We start from the raw sequence: 21165 nt of genomic DNA on the forward strand, positions 1-21165 counted from the left end.
TTGATTTTGTATTTAGAACATTCGAAACAATTTCTTCCAAATTAGTTCTCCGTAGCGATAATTAAAATGGGTATTATTAAAGTACAGGAAAGATTTATTAAAGTTTTGAAACGAATAGATAATCACAATTAGATAATTGGAATAAACTTAATTAAATCTTCTAGCAAATACACAATCGTTCACGAGTCTACGATTTCAGTTTATGATGAAAGCCAGTTTGGAATGTGAATTAATTTATCTCGATTAGCGAAACATTCGAGTAATTCATTGCATTAAGTTGACGATAAAGAAGATCCTATCAAATATATTTTTTCGTAAATCTTTTTATGGTACATGTGCCATAATAGAACACGAAAGTCTTCTAGATTTCTGACATACAGTTTAAGATATATCGCAGAGTTTGATGAACGTTAATAGCTTAGTTAGACCACCAAGAATTATCCTTTATTTATTTCGGATTTATATCATATTATAATACGCTATGCATCAAAAATGAATATCATAAGTATTTAATTTATTATTTGAATTTATTTTTATATTAAAATATTATTGATTCATATAGGCTTTTTACAAGCAGTTTTGAAACTTCATTATACAAGATTACTAAGATATCTATTTTTACAATACTCGTTTCAATTTATTTAACACTATATAGTTCTACAGAATAATATACTCTTAATATAAATACCATTCAATATAAATACCTAGAGTCTAAGCTACTTAAATTAATAATTGCCCGTAAAAAGAAGACGCTTCCCTCGTTCAACTTCAGCAAAAAGTTCAGGATCTTGCTTCGTTGCCTTCAATTAGTTGATTATGCGCTTCAGAAAATATTAATTTAACCTTTAAAATATGTCGAATGTACTTTTACTTTTATGGAAAATTGAAATACGCAAAACTTGCAATTTAGATGTTGAATATAAGAATAAATATGTATTAGGCAAAAAGGAGGTTTTGAGAAGGGAACGATTGGGGGAGATTGAGGCAACGTTTTCGAAAAAGATAAAACAAAACGCCCACGTCTTGAATTCCATGTATTTTCGCTGACTCTGGCGTCTTATTCCATTTACAAAATTTATTTTTCCGCAATGTTCTCCGTAAACGGCAACGCTAAGTCGCTGGGCGGACCCGTAAAGAAGTCACTTTTAACTGTATGATTGCAATTTATACTAAATTGGACTCTTGTTCGCTTTAACTGAAAACAAAATTCGATTATATAAATTTTGACTTATTCACCTTAAAATAAAGCCGATTAACCCAACTCAAATGTCAAACGTTGAAGGTGTTAAGTGTTTGTTTAAAAACTTAAAATTCGGAACGGATTCGTTCCCGGGAGTTGCGTGGAATAGATAAAATCTACCATATAAGATATTCAAATCCCTTAAGTGCACGCTGCGGTTGAATTGCGAGAAAAAGTCCCATTTTGAAACGTTGTAAAAGTCTTTATTATTCCGGATTCACAGGTGTCTCAGAGGAGATACAGCGGGAGACAGAACTGACGGTTTACCTCTGGATGTGAAATTGGCGCTACATTACCGAAATAGTGCTGCTCGACTCCTGATAGACTTGTTTTGCGTTAAGACAAAATAAGTTTTATATATATTTCCGTCTAGATTTTCGTAGATGCCCTTTACTCGGTAATCTATGGTTTGATATAAAATTTAACGCGCAAAATATTCACGTATCTACATTGTAATGCCATATACGAGACGGTTTTCACGCGGCAGACAAACGCGGTGCGAGTTTTTACGATGCTATAAATTTTTAACATCACAAAAACTCTGTCTTTGGCTCCCAAAACGAGCAAAACATAGTCTACGTAGCGTCGGACAAGAATATAAATTGAGTTATATTCGATATGAAAAAAGCGATCGTTTTAATTTTTGATAGTGAATTGTATGTTACCTAAGTTAAACTTTAAAAATTCACATAGATTTTTACTTATTTTTATGTTCAACAGTTCTTACCAAATTTTAATTATTTTATTGATACGTAAACAGTTTGTCCTTCATATGACAATAAAAAAATTGCACTTTCCCAACATTGCCAAAGCACCACCAACCTTGGGAAATAAAATTTTCCCAATTTTCCCAATTTTAATGCAGGCATAAGGGAAAATTTTATTTACTCACCCGGTACTGGCACATTTAAGCCGGAACACGACAATACTATTGCTGTTGGCGCAATATATGAAGAAGCAGATATGAAATTACGGCTTATTATTGAGTCAATTTTCCCCGATGTTAACATGTAAAGTATAACCAGGTCAAATTTATTCTATATCATCCTCAACAACCCAAATTTAAACGTTTTTGCGATATCTTATTAGGTTAGGTAATTTAAGAAGCGAACCCACGTTAGACGGACTATTTTATATCACATTTTACAGAACCGTATTTTATTTATTAGTACATAAAATTTTTGTATTCACGTTGAAACGAAATGATTAAAAGTAATTTTAAAATAAAACTCTAAGAAACAACTGTGATTTAGTTAAATGGTGGCTATCAAATAAACTTTCGAAAACTCAAACATAATAATCGCTCCATTAAAAATAAGCCGGCTAGAATTTGACAGAATCGATTTTTCTTTGTTTCAAATTTATTAGTTAGTCGGCTTCGTTTCCAGATTGTCCCATTTATCATCGTGAGAGCGTGTATCAGCGAATGAATTCGAGCGTTAATGGCGGTCTGGCCCTAGCATTATATGATTTTTCCCGCTGCAAACTGTACAAACGTACAAGTCAACTTTCCGCGTCATTTGGCGAGGCCCTAATGGATTGCGAACAGAGTTGTTGTCTCGACAAAGGTTTTTGCAGACAGAGTATAATGATGCGTAGATATGGCTCTTTTTTGCTTGTGAGATTATGAAGCGCTCTGGAAGACTACCCGCAACCGCTACAGCGACCTGATTCTTGCAGTTTTTGCTTGATTACTCTCATCTTTGATGTTCTAACTTAGAAATGTATTCGTCCTGTGTTGTAGGAAATATAAAATGTAACTTAATTTTCCTAATGAAATTATACTATGATTTACAAATCAATAGTATATTAATCTAAGACAACATACGATTTAAAAAAAAAAACAAGTAAAATCTGTTATCAATTTGGTTCCGTATTAAAATTATTGCCTGTTTTTGTTTGTATATCAAAACAGTCTTGTGATAACTAACCCACTGAAATTTCAAAGATTACTCAAGACGGGAACGCATGTGAACAAACAGATGAATAAGCAAACTCGCTTACGCATTTATAATTCAAGTTTCCGCTCGCGGCTTTGCCCGTGTTAAGGTAGGGGGATTCAGGTGCTATGTAATTTTTTATACTGGAAAAAATGTGCTATGTGCTATGCTATGCTACCTTTGTGCTATTCCAGATAGATAGATGATATTAGTAAGATTAATGAAGTTGGTCGATTACATCACAGATAATAATTCAAATCCCTTGAACAAATCTCGGTCTATTTTATGGATTTCTAAAAACTGTAATCAATATTTTTTTAAATGTGGAAAAATAAAATGTTATCAATTTAAATATTTAAAAGCCAAAACTTAATTGCCGTCCAATAAAAATAACAGTACATCTCAGTAAAACAGCCGTATCTCAGTAGAACTCAACTGAGTCGAACTATACGAATCTTTCACTAATTTCAGTATATACGAGTAAGTCACGAACGAAGTTCAAACAGTTATTTTCAGGTTAGCTTCAAAATATTTTCTATTCTCCGTCTTTTATAAATGAAGACACGGGCATTAATTTTTCATGTTTGTACAAAATAAGTCCGACAAACGAAATAAAAATTCTATTACGAAGAAAACAGACAGGAGCGGTTAAATATTGTACAAGTTTGAATAAGGTAAGAAAGTTCGCCCGATAGTTGATGTTCCGCAATTTGTCAAAAACACTGACGCTACATTTTGAACAAGATATTTCTGGTATAACTAAAATACTCCACGTAAGTTTAAGTTAAGCTCTGACGTATTTCAAATGTCTACCATAAAAATTAGAAACTATAAACAATGACGCCACTATGTTCAAATGGTGCGTTAAAATAATAATAAAAGAACATACCCGTCCGTTCATAAAAGAAATATTAAGTCTCCAATTTGATATGAGCCTAGATGTTGGATACACATTTGGTAGAATTTCACAATATTTTCTTTCATTGCCGAGATATAAAATAAGTATGAAAAGATTGTTGTGTTTGCCCAGTTTGTAAATCCAATCTGCACAAGTTCTCGGCAATCGCGGCTCTGATGTAAGTAATTATATTTATTATGAACAAACTTCATCGCTCGTATATTAAATTCGAATATATATTATCTAGTACTGATAAATCCTTCATAATCTGAGTTCCTTTTCACCGTCAAAACATAAGCAGATTATAACTTGGTTTTTTTTAAGTATGTCATATTCTTTAAAGAAAAATCTTTCAGTAACAAATAAGTTGTCTCAGCCCTAACGATACATTGATACTTTATTTCATTCGTTTAAGAATTAAAGTAGAAAAACAAAATCAATTATCACAAAAAATAAATAAAAAGCGTCTTTGTGTTACGACGTTAGAAATTCGTACGAAATTATTTGTAGTTCTGTTAAAATCCGATTAAACTTTTACTCCATACTACAAAATATAACATGGAATCATTTTTGTAGATGCAATTCCTAAAGTGTAACTGATTTGGCTGCAAAGAGAGCAAAATAACAAGTTCATATCATGTCACGTTTCGAAGTCAGTCTCGTTGCGAATATGGAATATATGTGTCTATTTGGAAAAGAAAAAGAAAGCAAATGAGTAGAATTTGTCGACGCGATTGCACGACAAATAATGCGAGCGCCATGTCGCAAAATTGATACAAATTGTCAAAGAAGTTGCACGTTATATTATATTTTAAAGTGAAAACTCTTTGGCAGTAAAACTCCAAGGTCGAATTGGATAGCAATATTTCTGTACGAAAAGATTTCAAAATGAAATACTTTTACGAAACTCTACGTCATACTGTAATAAAAAAACATATAGTACATTTACAACACATACCGTTTTAAAACCCATTACGGTATTGACAGGACCATTTCTTTTGAGAATATTTTGACCGGTTTATCGATATATCGAAAGTAATAAAATTTTGCAGACCACTTTACATTTATTAATTACAGCCTGTAAATTTCTCACCGCTGGCCTAAGGCCTCCTCTCCCTTTGAGGAGAAGGTTTTTGGAACATATTCCACTACGCTGCTCCAATGCGGGTTGGTGGAATACACATGTGGCAGAATTTCGTTGAAATTAGACACATGCAAGTTTCCTCACGATGTTTTCCTTCACCGCCGAGCACGAGATGAATTATAAACACAAATTAAGCATATGAAAATTCAGTGGTGGTTGCCTGGGTCTGAACCCGAAATTATCGGTTAAGATGCACGCGTTCTAACCACTGGGTCATCTCGGCTCATTTTTTTTACCTATATACCTATTACTCAATCAGAAACAGATGTTATGAAACATCAAAATCAACCTTGCAAAATGACAAAAGTGCTTAGGACAGCCTGCTTGAATAAAGTATATTTTGATCTTGTATATCCGGTACTTGATTATTCTTCTTAAAATGATATTTATACCCGGACTCCCTTTTATTAAGGGTTTATTACATGAGCTTAGGCATAATACAGCAATAAATCAGCAAAGTAATCAGAAGACACGTCGATGTTAGCAAACAGAATATAAGAGGGAAAGTGACTTAACTTTTATCTATAACAATCCAGGAAGGCAAAAACAAGCCTATTATATGGAATTGATCTAAGGATATCCATTATTCTCGAAATAAAGTTGTTATAAGCAAACTACTAGCAAACGGTGTTTTGATCTAATTGGATTAAAGGATCACATGAAAATATTTTATTTGCCGATTCGATAAAGTGACGAAAAATAATATATAGTGTCTTAATGATTTAGGCAGTCTTAAATCTTCCAGCTACCAAATGTGCGTTCAAGAATTTTTATCTTTACATATAATAAAATTGGAATGTCTGTTTGTAATGCCAAAATTGTCCGCTTTTACTAAATGCTTATGTATGTATGTTTATACACGGAATATACGAGTATACCAAAATATTTTTATTTTTTCAATTTTTGCCTATCTGTTTGTTTCGGCTCTGGAACGGCTGGATCGATTTTGATGGGACTTTTACTACCAGATAGCTGATGTAATGTAAGTTAATATTTACTAACTGTGACGTCACAATATAATTACAACAATATTATTTATATTCACAGTAACATTGACCACTTTGATAAAATCGGTGATAATAATTGTATGGGGACAAGAAGTAAGGATAAGCTTATAACGCCAAGTTTTCGACTCCGCAAGGTCAATAAATCCTCTTTAGGTAAGGTATCCGTTTCTATAATAAAATTCCGCGGACGTTTTTAACTTTGCCGATTCATAAATTTGAATTATTTGTAAAAAATACGTCGGTAAAGAAGGCATATTATTCAATACAAGATTATATAGATGATAAAAAAACGTGGAGTTAATACAAATTTAACTAATATATATTTAACTAATATAACTGTATTTTTAAATATTGAAAAAGAGTAACTACTGAGTTTATTGCCGGTTCTTCTCGGTGGAATCTACATTTCGAACCGGTGGTAGATTCACTTAATACAGTTTGTTAAATGTCGATTCAAAAGTGCTTGTAAAAGCCTACTTGATTAAAGTATATTTTGTATGGATTCGTTTATGTCCATAACGGCCATAACCTATTTTTTTTAAAAAAACTATATTTTTTTTACAATAGTCTTTCTTAGCTAAATTCTTTATGAATAAGGATTAAGATGTTTTTCAAAAGCTAACTTATGCGATTATCGTTTCGATAAATCCGAGGTAACTGTTGGCAGTAAAAATCGTGGAATTGCGTATTTCCGGCATAAAAGTTTATGGCACTCGCGGAATTAATGAGATTGTAAAAGTTATACATAGATCTGGCATAGTTTTATAGTTGTTTTTAAAATATAATGGGGTTATATTGGGCTATTGTACGAGTTATAGGATTAATGTAAACAAGCTTTAATAATGACAAACTTTATTGCTTTTAATTATATGTTTACATAGACTGACAAAGCTGAAAAAATAGTGGCCAAATGTTTTCTACATACAAGAAGTACACGCACACTAGGATGATAAAGTTGGCTCGTTATTTTAGTTCTTTTGTAGTGCGAAAATCAATCTTGATATATTAAATAATTTAAGCTTTTGGGGTATACCCAAATACATTATATTAAAACTTGTTTTTTTGAGGGTGAAAAATCCTCTTAGAAACATCAACCATGTACTATGTTATTACTGTGCCGTAAATGTTTTTGAAAAAAAGGGTAACGACTGAGTTTCTTACCGGTTCTTCGGCGCAATCTCATCAACATTCTGAATCAGTTGCTCAGCATTGAATTTTATCGTGAGACATGAGTCACTTTTTCCTTAAGACAATATTTGGCTTAAAGGAAAATAATAGTGTTTATTGCTTTTAATCTTGCATATTATTTTTGTTAATTAAAGAAATTACAATTACTGCAGAGTAAATTAATTTACAATCAAATAGACAATTAGATAATATTGGAGCCAATATTTAAATTAAATTCTGTTCGTTTTTAGTGCAGATTATCGAAAAATTTGAATTATTTCAAAACTTAACTATCGTGGATTATTAATAAAACGAATATTTATTATCATATAGAATTTTGAAAACTTAGCCTAATAATATTTATAAAGTTAATACAGCATCCTTATACCGTAAAACACTTAAACTCTTGAAGTTATTGGCTCTGTATCTCTTTGAAAAAATGCTCTTATGAGTTTCACTTAGACAAATCGGGGTATGTGGAACTCGCTGTGGCGTGTGCTTAGTGCAACATACCATATCGTATCACGCACTAAAAATCATGCGGTACCCACTTCGCCTCTTCGGAAAGCATTACGGGATCTCTTGGGGATGGCCATGGCGCTCTGACGGTTGACCCAACTATGTCTCTAAGGATTTCCGGACGACGTAAAACTCCCATACTACCATGGGCCCTGAGGATAATATAAGGAATAGTTTTACGCTAGGTGCAGTTACTTGTATATAGTAGATCCACTATTGGGCACAATGTATTAGTAAGTCCAAATGTGGACTGGTTTTAACTAGTTTTTGAGATTTTCCGCCATTGCTGAATTTCCTTCAGAAGGACTAGTAAGACTACAAGGACTTTAAGTAGTAGTTAAAGTGGGCAATCACAAATTTTAGTAGTTAAAGTGGGCAATCACAAATTTTAGTAGTTAAAGTGGGCAATCACAAATTTTAATATTTTTTTTTATTTTGTTTGCAGTTATTTGGCGTTTCAATATTCGCACTATGTCTCTGGATATGTCTCGAGCCAGGTTTCAACGAGTGGATGAGGATATTGGAGCTGCAGAAGTACTTCATCGGTATCTACATAATTCTAATCGGGTCGCTTGGCATCATGGTGGTAGCTTTCATCGGATGCGGTTCCGCGTTAATGGAGAACGTGTTTCTGTTGCTAGTGGTAAGGCCTAATATTTTAATTTAAGTTTTGAAAACAAGCTTAATAAAACTCTTTTAAATTCAATTTCAAAAACTCAACAGTTAATTTCCAGTTTTTTAACCGTCGATCATAATAAGATTAACTAATTTTGTTTTACACTGAACGTAAGGAACGTTCAGTTCATTTCACGCCTACGGCATCGCCAGCTATCATCAACCAATGACAATTCAGATTAAACTCAAGTTAGTTAATTTGACTTTGATCAGTCTTTCAAAAATTGACGATAAGTCTATAATACTTTCTTAACGATAATTATTTATTTAATTAAAAAAATATAATGCATTTAATTTTGCATACCGAATGATACTATAAAGGTCACAGTATAAAACAAAAAGTATCTTCCTTTACTTTGATTACAATATTACAAAGAAAATGTATCTCAATAAAACCATCAAGGAGAGACGTAAAAAAATGTTATATACACTCAATTTTACATAACCTTTTGGCACTTTTATCTATTTTAATTTCCTTTTTTCATAGTTTACAGCGACACAGTGCGCTTTATTCGTGTTTGGACTAGTGGGCGCATGTGTCGTATTAGACTTCTCAACGTACGACTCCAGCATTCAGCCTCTCATCAGGAATGTCATCCTTAGACTTGTAAACAATCCTCAACATGAAGGTAGTCGGGAGATACTTAGGATGGTACAAGAAGGTGTAAGTATTCGATATTTTTAAACTATTTTATTTTAAATAATAAATAAATATAAATATTGGACAACATCACAAACATTACTCTGATCCCAATGTAAGTAGCTAAAGCACTTGTGTTATGGAAAATCAGAAGTAACGACGGTACTACAATCATCCACCACACTAATGAAATTTGTCCAATCGACTCGGCCGGGAATCGAACCCGGGGCCTCGGAGTGGCGTTCCCATGAAAACCGGTGTACACAACTCGACCACGGAGGTCGTAATGTTTATTAACTATACTTATTTTTTAATCTCAAGCTCTAACCTAAGAATCAATTTCAATTTAAATCAGTTCAATTTGTAAAAATAATTTAGCATTGTTCAGTTATTAAGAACGCAAACACACAAATAGCAAACATAACAACGTGTATGGTGAATATAACCCACGAGAGAGGAGCGGTAATATCAGTGAAAGCAGACGGGACAGTTACTATTATGTAGCGGAATTGTTGCATTAGATTAATCTGCTGATTGACAAAGGTTAGAGTTAATCAAGCTACATCCCTAATCACTAATTACAATCATCAAACATAACTATAAGTAAACTGTATGTGAACTTACCATCAGCTGTGATAAGCGTGACAAAAAAAAAAATTGAGGCAATGACATAATACTACTCACCTATGCTGAGTTACAAGCTTTTCGTGAAATAACATCTAAACATTCGGCCTCTACGGTATATATAGTAATTCTTGTCAGTGACGTAGTACACAGAAAACGGGGACGGTAAGTGCAAAGATACTTATTGTCTTTTATTAGAAATAATAACTTCGTAACACGCCATGTCACCACGACCAGGTTTAATATAGAATAAGTAAGACGAGACAAATATTACGTCATATTTTGCTATTATAGATCAGGTGTCAATTGAAGCTTTAAGATATTTTGAAATGACGATATTTCTTTTATTTTTATTGTAGTGAATCAATTTTGTCAATTATTCCAAAAATACACATCAGATATTAAGATATATATATAGATATATATATTTAAGTTAAGTTGACTGATATATAAGTAGAAATGAATACCGATCGAAATTAAAATATTGTGCCGTAATCAAGTTGTGTTGGTTTTCAATATGTTCATATAAATATATATAAATTAAATATTATATATAACATCACTTTGCTACATAGTCGAAATTGCTTAAAATAAAATGTATATAATAGATACCCGAGAGCCGAGATGGCCCAGTGGTTAGAACGCGTGCATCTTAACCGATGATTTCGGGTTCAAACCCAGGCAGGCACCACTGAAATTTCATGTGCTTAATTTGTGTTTATAATTCATCTCGTGCTCGGCGGTGAAGGAAAACATCGTGAAGAAACCTGCATGTGTCTAATTTCAACGAAATTCTGCCACATGTGTATTCCGCCAACCCGCATTGGAGCAGCGTGGTGGAATATGCTCCAAACCTTCTCCTCAAAGGGAGAGGAGGCCTTTATCCCAGCAGTGGGACATTTACGGGCTGCTAATGCTAAAAATAGATACCTAACCACTTGAAAATTTAAATGAATATTTATTTATGTAAACACAACCGGCATATTCACGATAGTAGACTAGAACAGTGTATATATATAACGGTGTACAGTATAGGTACGAGTATATACTGTACACCATTATAGGTGTTTAAAACAATAAAATTAATTAATAAAGGCGAACGAAATTAATAACACGAAAAAACAAATATAAAAAAGATACTAACTAAACGATGTGATGATTCTTCATATTAGGGCGTGTTTCCAACGACATATTTCTCGAACGTATTAGAAACTTTAGGAATTCTTCAAAAGATGACCAACAATGTCGTCAACGTTGTATCAAATTGCATAAAAAATTATATATTATAGAAAATACTGATTTTCCAATCGTTGTGACGCAGCTTTATAACTAATAAAGTCGCCGTCATTGATTGCCTTACCTAATGTAGAGCGAGCAGGTGCAACTAATTCATATACTATCAGCACATAATATAATCCAATCGAATTTGAATAATTAATTGAATTTCATACATAAACACATTATTGTAATTGTACGTTTTGAAGTCGCTATTAATTTTGATCAGCGTGAATACAATGTATTTATGTTATATAAGCATTTTAGGTTTTACTTTAATTCTTTTAAATCTAAACAAAATGGTTGAAATTACTCAAAAAAAAAACGAATCAATTTACATGGAACAAAACTAAGAAATATTTCTATATAAATATAATAAATAAATATTGGACAACATCACATACATAACTCTGATCCCAATGTAAGTACCTAAAGCACTTGTGTTATGGAAATCAGAAGTAACGACGATACCACAAACACCCAGACCCAAGACAACATAGAAAACTAATGAACTTTTTCTACATAGACTCGGCCGGGAATCGAACCCGAGACCTCGGAGTGGCGTACCCATGAAAACCGGTGTACACACTACTCGACCACGGAGGTCGTCAAGTATATATTATTACAGAAAAAGTTAAAAGTGACTGAAAAAACTAATTAGTAAGCAAGTGTAGCACATCCATATTGAATAAAGATTTTTGACTTTGACTTTGTGAAGCGACTTGGCTATATACTATATAGAGAAGTCGAAACCAGGAAGTCATTATATTTCTACGTCTGTATGGAAAACTAATTAACATGTACAGCCTTGACAAGTCAATTTCAGATCGTCATTTTATTAACTAGATTCTATTCAATCACCTGGACGAAGTAAATAGAATTCGTGAGCACTATAAATAAAGTGGGACCATAACGTTCTTTATCTACGCAATGTCGCCTGACATATCGAGACGAAATCAAACCTTACCCAAAATACATTTACTAAATGGACAGTCAATGTTGAAACGTAGCGTAGGTTTGCCGTTAGGGACGTCGGTACTAATCAAATGACCTCGACGGCGCGTTCACGATGTCCGATTGAATATTCGAACAAAAATCTCGTCAAAATCGCAGATATCCGTTCCTTTTGATTGTCAGCACAATCTGATTCCAGCTTTTAAAAATTTCAAGTGGTTTTGTTAATTAACTTATAACTATTATTTTTGTTAATTTAAATTCACTATTCTTAATATATTCAAAGCACAATGATGTAAGTTAATCAAGGCCTAACCGTATTAACTAAATACCTTATCTTTAAATACAATTATTATGAAAGCCAGCTAATTTCTTTCTGAGAGAAAAGTTTACCTTAACATCTTCTATAAGAATTTGCCTTAAAATTCCATAGATAAACTGTAATATTCGAATAGATTTTAGACTTTATGTATATACGATACGCATTCAATAAATATCTTCATTTGTATAAATATTTATTAAACGTCTGTGATAGCAGATTGTTTATCTTCACACAAAGTGATAAAAATAAATTATTATCGGAAAACACGTTTGTTTTCGTCTTCCTTTATCTTTCAGTTTTTTAAATTAAAAATATGTTGATTTGTATAACTATTGAATCGATTTAAAGGGGAATTACCATTTCAATCTGATATAAGGCCCAAGTGACATAATAATAAATCTTAGATGCAATGATAAGCTGCACATTAATGGCGTAGAAAGTGAATACTTCTTGGATTCAAATAAAAAAACAACACTTATAAATATAGTAAGTATCTAGTACAGTTACTCTTTCACTGTGAAAACTGTCAAACTCTGGAATGCACTACCCACTGATATACGGCAGTCTAAATCCTTGCCATCCAAGCATCGTTTGAGAAACTATTATCAATCCATATCTCAAAAATGTATACAAGTATGAAATAATATGTAGTTTATAATTACATATATATATATATATATATATATATATATATATATATATATATATATATATATATATATATATATATATATATATATTGTGTGTATTATTGTATATTAAATAAATATATATGCATATAACTAAATTACATTATTTGTATACGCTATCTGCAAATGGGTGTTTTTCACAAAAAATGACCCTAGCAAAATCGGACTGTCCCACAATTTTAAGCATTTCTATTTTAAGTTTTTTATATAGGACATATGGAAGTGATATTTTGTATGATTTAGGTAACCGTTTCAAAATCGATTTTAATTAAAAACTACCACAAAAAGCGAATAAATGTTTATATATTTAAAAAAAAGCAAAATAGGAAGTGAAAATTTCGTGTGTCCCACGGTACTTTCAGGGATTTCAAATACATCTTACTTATAGAAAATTAGTTTTTGAGTAAGTTTAAATGTTTTAACGTAGTCTCTGTATGTCTTTAAGTGTCTTTGCAGTCATTATATGATAAATTTATAGTTTATTTATGAAAAATATTTTTATTTTATGTTGTCCTACGAAAACCCTAGTACCGGAAAATCCGGTTTCGTCACGGTAAATTTGATATCTTACACAAGACAAAATCTACTAAATTTAGTTTTATCTGTCTTCCTGGCAACATTATGATCGTAACATTCTTCCGTCATTGCTATTAGAACGTCAGTTGCGACAAAATCTGAGACGAAAGTGTCGGTGTGTCAGGCGTGCAGAAAAAGTTTTCTGGATAGTAACCAATGTAAATGGTAAATAAAACTGTCTTCTTTTATTTATTATATTGTATATAAAACAATAAACTAACCTATTTTTGTTTAGTAATGATTAAAATTAGCTAAATTAACAAAATACTAGTTATTTTTTATTTTAAAAGTTTAATGGTATGATATCGTCACCTCCTGTGCGTCACGTGACATACTACCGGAAAAAAATCGTGACGAACTTGAATGTTAAAGCTTAATGTACAATGAAATGTTTTAATTTTTCTTTTCCTTTTTCATGTATTTTTGTAGGAAGAAGTAATTAATTACAAGAAAAAGTAGTTTATCAAATCGTTTTATCAAAAAAATAAAATAAAAAATGGAATGGCGCTTACGGCAGCAGAAAGGGCAAAAAGATATCGCGAAAAATTGAAAAAGAATCCTGAAAAATTTGAAGTTCAGCGCCAAAAACAGTTAGCAAGACTACAAAAGAATAGGAAAAAGATATCGGATTTAACAGACGAAGAAAAATTAAAACAACGCAGATTATGGAGGGACGAAAAGAAAAAATTAAAACTAAAACAAATGAATAAAGAAAACGAAAAACCCACAAAAGAACCTGTGAAAACTCACATACTTCGACAAAGATATAAAAATATGCGCGCCAATTACAAAAAAGCTTTAGATAAAATACAGAAATTACACAGGATGTTAGAAACCAATAGAAAACGCTATTACCGCCAAAAAATACTGCAAGAAAAAAAGGATCGCGAAATAGAGAAGCTTCAAGCACGTCAGGAAGTGTTAGAATATTCTTTAAAAACAGTTTATAAACACGCAAATACACATAAAGAAAAACTACTGTTAAAAAATATAGTAACTAATCAAAAAGTAAAAGCTAGCAAGTCGATCATGAACCTAACAAAATATTTAGGACTAAAAAGCCGGATAAGAAATACAAAGGAGAAACTCAAAAATTCAAAGTCAATTTGTAACATTCCAAAAGATATTGAGACATTTTATAACCGGGACGATATGAGTAGATGTACAGCAGGAAAAAACGAGACAAGAACAAAAGCTAAACGAAAAATGCAGATTAGGTACCTGACCGACACATTTTCAAACTTGTACAATATTTACAAAAAAGAAGGAGGAAAATACAGTTTTACTACTTTTTTTAGATACAAGCCATTTTATATTTTATCACCTACAATTAGAAATAGAGATACATGCTTATGTATAAAACATAGTAATATAGAAAACATTTTCATTGCACTTAAAAAAAATAATGTTTTAAGTTATAAAAATTTAGAAGACCTAATAACTAAAATAACCTGTAATAGAAAATCATACACCTGCATGCATACTAAATGTAATATTTGTAAAACTCCTGTGCTCCAGTACAAAACAGAAAAAATGGAAGATGAGATTTTGTGGTTTAAGTGGGAAAAGATAAGTCATAGTTATATAAAATCGGGCAAGACTTTTGTTACTAAAAAAATGTCAAAACAACAGAAAAAAGGGACCATAAAGACCCTAGTCTCTGAGCTCCTAAAAGAACTTCCACCATTTAAATCCCACGTTTATAATTGGAGGCATCAACAAAATGAATACCGACAATGCATCAATGGGTTACAAGATAATGAAATAGCCATTTTATGCGACTTTAGTGAAAACTATGATTGTAAGCTTGGTACAGAAATACAGGCAATGCATTTTGGAGCTTCTAAAAATAATATAACTTTACACTGTGGCATGATATACATGAAAAATAGATCACAATCATTCGTTACCATATCTAACAATACATGTCATGAACCTAATGCTATTTGGGCACATTTGTTACCTATCCTAAAATTCGCAAAGCAGTTAGAACCAAACATTCAAATAATTCATTTTTTCTCTGATGGTCCATGTAGCCAGTATAGGCAAAAAAAAAACTTTTATTTAATCAATCTTTTTGCCAACAAAATGAACGCTTCTTACTACACATGGTCATTTTCAGAGAGTGGTCATGGTAAGGGTGTAGCTGATGGTATTGGTGGAGCAGTTAAACGACAATTAGACAAACACGTGGCTTATGGTTACGATATAACAGATGCTGAACATGCTCACCAATATCTTGAGAAGAGCATGCAGTCAGTGAAATGTTTTTTCATTTCTGATAATGACATTATCAATATGAAACATCTTATACCAGATAACATTCAGCCTGTCCCTGAAACCATGAAGTTACATCAAATAATTTCTGGACGGCGAAATATGATCTTTTACAGGCAATTAAGTTGCTTTTGCGGTGAGCAACGCGGTCTATGTAATTGTCATTCTCCTAAAACACATATTTTGCTTGACCAAGACGAAGACGCATTAATTGCAGTAGACTTCGGAATAACTGAAAAAACCTATCATGCATCCAACTTTCTAGCACAAGATCATGATCATAATCAGAATCTGACTATTGAAAAAAACCCAAGACTGAAAGTTGGTGAAATATCTTCTATTCAAGATAATTTGACCCAGGAGGAAGACTTGGTTCAAACCATTACCGCTAGTTTAATTCATAGTGATGCCCAAAAAAATGAATGTCAAGAACCCATTGGAAATAATTATAGTTCTCAGATCAGTGATTTTTTTTCTATCGACCCAAGTGTTTTGATTGATGTGACCAACGTAATTGACCTAGAAGCTTTGGATGTATCTACTTTTATACCACCAAATGAAGTATTGCCCTGCAGTCCTGAATGCAATATTGATGAACCTGGTACTTCTACAGGCTTAAAACGAAATTTTGATTCAGAGATTTTTAATATATCTAGAAAACGGGCAAATGTAATGACACCGGTAAAAAGCGATGGTTATGAAACCGGTAGAGGCACCTGGAAATCTAGATCACTAAAAACTGTAGTTTCAAGGTACTTTTTATGCCATTTATGTAAATGTCGTAAATTTTTTGTACCTAACGATATGACTCGTTGCATTGCTTGCAAAAACTGGGTGTGCAGTTTATGTTGTGGCCATCCTTCAATTATCGAGTATATTTGCGACATATGTTACGGACCTGAATAGTACAATAATTGTAATGCGTACTAAGATCTCACATACGCAACTTAAGTAAAATAATTATAATGTAATAGTTGATTCAAGTAGAATATTTAAGTTCCTATGATTCCAAATGTGATTGTGATTAATAATATAAGAATAACTTTAAAATAATCACCAACGACTCAGTTGATACTCATAATATAAGTTAAAGTGATGAATATAATTATGTAATAGTCTCAAACTGTTTATCAGTTTGAGATTATTACTTATTTTTTATAATATTTATGTGTAGGTAAGAAAAGTTAAAATGAATCATTAATAATATTAAATTAACGATTTTTTTATGATTGTGTTTTTTAAACCGGCAGTATGGACGGTGCTTAAATTATTCCTATTCGTCACGCAATTTTCATAATAGTCACTGTCCCATATACTAAAAGATACAAAAATCGCTTTAAAATAAATGTTATTTATTAGGTCACTAACAGTATTTTTCTTTTGCCAAAAAAATCTCTCTTTGTTTTCTTTTTGAATTCAAAACCCGTATCATTAATAAAGTAAATTTTTCTAGTGCGATCTGTCCAAAAAGTGACGAACATGATAATATTTCGCTGATTATTTATGAATATGTTAGAAATATGCCATCTTTTTGTTATTTTTTGAAAGATTTTAAGGACTTCTTTATTTTAATATAAATTGATTTTGTTTTAAAACCTGGTAGTTTTATTTCTGATTGATTATATTTTGTGACGTACAGGAACGCTTTGCATCATAGGCTACCAGAAAAACGTGGATATTTCTTATATTCATAACATAATTTTAATTTTAATGGTATATTGAGCTAGTTTATTATATGCTTAAATAACAGAGAAAGTACTTTAATACTTTCATGCTATACCCAAATTTTATTTCCTGTTCGTCACAGGGTCATTTTTTCTGAAAAACACCCAAATACAACAATAATGTGATCTATTTTACACCGTATACATATATTACTTATCATATCTTACACTGAACAAACACAAACATACATGAATTGTAATACCATGTAACCATGTTATGAAAAGCCTATATCAAACAATAATTGATGTACTTAACTTAGAACTAGTCGAGTCGGAAGACCAACACTGCCCCCAGAGACCAATCACAATTCTTTTATATCTCGGTTGACATAATATAGGACTTACTTAAAATAATTTTACACCCACCCTCAATGATTGATTAGTACACAACGCGTGTAATAAACGAGTTAATACTTTTTACAAACATGATTGAATTGCCATTAAAATCTTAATAATCATTCAAGTGCGACTTTATGAGCGAAGGTGAAGTATGTAAATAAAATTGTATTTAGAATACTTTGATACTGTTTGACCATTCATCATTGAATTAACATTGCTTTTTGGAATGATGTTCTTTTATATGGCTCACAGTGGAGTGTACTAGAAGAGAAATCGTAAGAAAAAAGCGTTATACCCCCACCACACGACCACTCTGTCTCTTTCTATTCTATACGGTTTTATATTATTTAAGCTGGGTGTCCCAAGACACTTCTCGTTTTTTTTCCATGTTGGTTTTTGGACCATATTTTTGTTGTAACTCCCAGTGGACGGTACTGAAGCACATCCATTTTCATACCGCTTAAGCAATTACCATGACAATGTTTTTCAGCGTTTCTTTCGCCGGTTCTTCACAGGTCCAAGGTTTATTTCCAAACCAGTGGTAGATTTTTGACTATCAATAAGCAAGCGTTACGCTTCTATATTGAATAAAGATTTTTCTCTTTCATATTCTCCCGTGATATTTTTTTTTTTTTGGCATCCTTTAGTGGACGAGCGTATAGGCCACCTGATAGTAAATAGTCACCACCGCCCATAGACAATGGCGCTGTAAAAAATATTAAGCATTCCCTACATCGCCAATGTGCCACCAACCTTGAGTACTAAGATGTTATATCCCTTGGGCCTGTAATTACACTGGCTCACTTACCCTTTAAGCCCGAACACAAAAATACTGAGTACTGTTGTTTGGCGGTAGAATATCTGATGAGTAGGCGGTACCTACCCAGATGGTCTTGCACAAAGTCCTACCACCAAGTAATTCGAAGTCAATCTTTGAATTGTTACAAATTTGGGCAAGGAGAATATTTAGGAGGGCAAAATAAAAGCTAGTCAGTAGCTATAATAATATTTAAAAATAATTTATAATTTTTTCAAACAGATCGGCTGTTGTGGAGCAGACGGTGCGATGGATTTCATAAGCATGAACAAGCCGTTACCATCTGAGTGTCGTGATTCAGTCACTGGCAACGCTTACTTCCACGGTTGCGTTGATGAGCTGACGTGGTACTTAGAAGGAAAGACCGGCTGGCTGGCTGGCATCGTTCTGGCGTCTTGCATGATATGTGTAAGTTTTATTGAAGTAAGAAGTAAGATTCGTATAGTGCCGAGATGGATTAGTGGTTAGAAAGCGTGCATCTTAAGTGATGATCAAAGATTGAAACCTAAGCTATCACCACTTCATTTTTACATGCTTAATATGTGTTTATAATTTACCTGGTGCTCGACGGTGAAGAAAAACACTGTGAGGAAACCTGCATGTGTCTAATTTCAATGAAAATCTGCCACATGTGTATCCACCAACCGCATTGGAGCAGAGTGGTGGAATTAGCTACGAAACTTTCTCTCCAAAGGGAGAAGAAGCCTTACAAAAGCCCACTGTTGCAATTCAAAAAGACCAAACGCCACAAATTTTTCACATGCTCAAATCATGTTCATTGGCGTTTGGACATGGACAGCATCATTATTATTAGGAAATCATGTGTCAAATGAAATTCTCGCACATGGAGTAACTTCCCCTTAAGATAAAAGGACTTTTGAACAAGAGGGGCATATTTGCAGGCTACATGTGTGTATGTACGTTTGAATGTTTTTAACTCGAAGAAGGTTTCGTGTACTAATTTGCACACGCTTTTATTTTTTATTACTAAATTAATAAGTTTTAAAACTAAATAGTCATTAAATCAACGGTCACGCTATTGCAGTTTATATACATGCTTAAAAGGCAAAGCATGGCGTGTCTTACTACTAGTTGAACTTATCTTAACTACTCGTACTTATAAATATTAAACATTCTCTTTTACGTTAGAAATAAATATAAATATTAAAATACATGACTTTGTTCTCAATATTAAAATAACACGAGATTTATTTTTAAAAGGAAAAAAAAGGTTATCCATGTTATAAATGGCTGATAAAACAATGTTGTATTTAATAGCGACAACAAATCATAACCTGCAAAAATCCCCCTCTTGTTCAAAAGTCCTTTTCTCTTAAGTTACTACATGTGTGAGAATTTCATTCGACACATGATTTCCCAATAATAACGATGCTGTCCATCTCCAAACTCCATTGAACATAAATTGAGCATGTGAAAAAATTGTATTGATCTTTTTGAACACGTGATCTATTGACCCACTGTGATTCTTGTTCTTAAACTACTGAAGAAAAAATACATTTTCAGAACTTGAAACCAACACACTCATAAATGTGAGAATTATAAAAATACGTCAGAAAAAAATCTAATTATTTATGGATTAATATAATAGGCGGTGCGTAGTACACTATTTATTTTTATTTTCAGGTCATAAATGCCGTCATGTCACTAGTTTTAATCCAAGCTGTCAAGAAAGAAGAAGAAGAATCCGTCGTATATAAAAATTAATCAATAAATATTAATACTATATTAAAAATAATTAGGCTTATAATGTTATAGAAATTTATTTCCACGGCGAAATTTTTATTTTTAATATTTTAATTAATTATTTTTTTAATAATAAAATATTACAAGTTTTTATCAACATTACTTGTTGAGTTTCTGTTCCCATCGTTTTATACACTTAGTTATAATTATAATACATTTAATGATAATACCTGTAATAAAGTTGATATCAACAATATGTTTTTTTTTTCAAATAGACTCCACGCGTAATCAACGCTAGTGTCACTCACTTGAGTAAATTCAAAGTGGGTGAAACTGCGCATGTTGTTATATATATATATGTTTGTGTGTGTCGCAGGCAAGTAGCTTAATTAGCCATCAAATGAAACGCCTAGCCACTTTACTATACGGCGCTGTTCAATTGGCGTCCTGAATGTCACTTAGCCAATTCATTTCAGTTCATAAAATAGGGACTTGACTTTTTATTGAAAATTAACTCAAAACTGACTATTTTAACTCCGACTCTATGTGGTCTTGTCGGCCTTACTCCTAGAGTGTTTTTTAAGAAACCGTAGCACGTCATTCAGGGTGCTAGTTGAACGGCGCCCTTTAGTAA

The 21165-nt window shown here is 32.2% G+C and overlaps 1 protein-coding gene across 1 annotated transcript in view; it reads left to right on the forward strand.

Annotated features, from left to right (window-relative positions):
- The window catches only part of LOC125077742 (tetraspanin-2A), a 28054-nt gene extending 7295 nt beyond the window's left edge, over window positions 1-20759 (forward strand). Inside the window, exons 2-5 of the mRNA XM_047689786.1 lie at window positions 8361-8558; window positions 9078-9254; window positions 19050-19235; window positions 20472-20759. Of these exons, the coding sequence (XP_047545742.1) occupies window positions 8361-8558; window positions 9078-9254; window positions 19050-19235; window positions 20472-20552 (642 nt within the window). The 3' untranslated portion in view covers window positions 20553-20759. The remainder of the gene's footprint in view (window positions 1-8360; window positions 8559-9077; window positions 9255-19049; window positions 19236-20471) is intronic.
- Window positions 20760-21165: the final 406 nt, after the last annotated feature.

The sequence above is a fragment of the Vanessa atalanta genome, chromosome 4 (genome assembly GCF_905147765.1).
Source record: "Vanessa atalanta chromosome 4, ilVanAtal1.2, whole genome shotgun sequence".
Lineage (NCBI taxonomy): Eukaryota > Metazoa > Arthropoda > Insecta > Lepidoptera > Nymphalidae > Vanessa > Vanessa atalanta.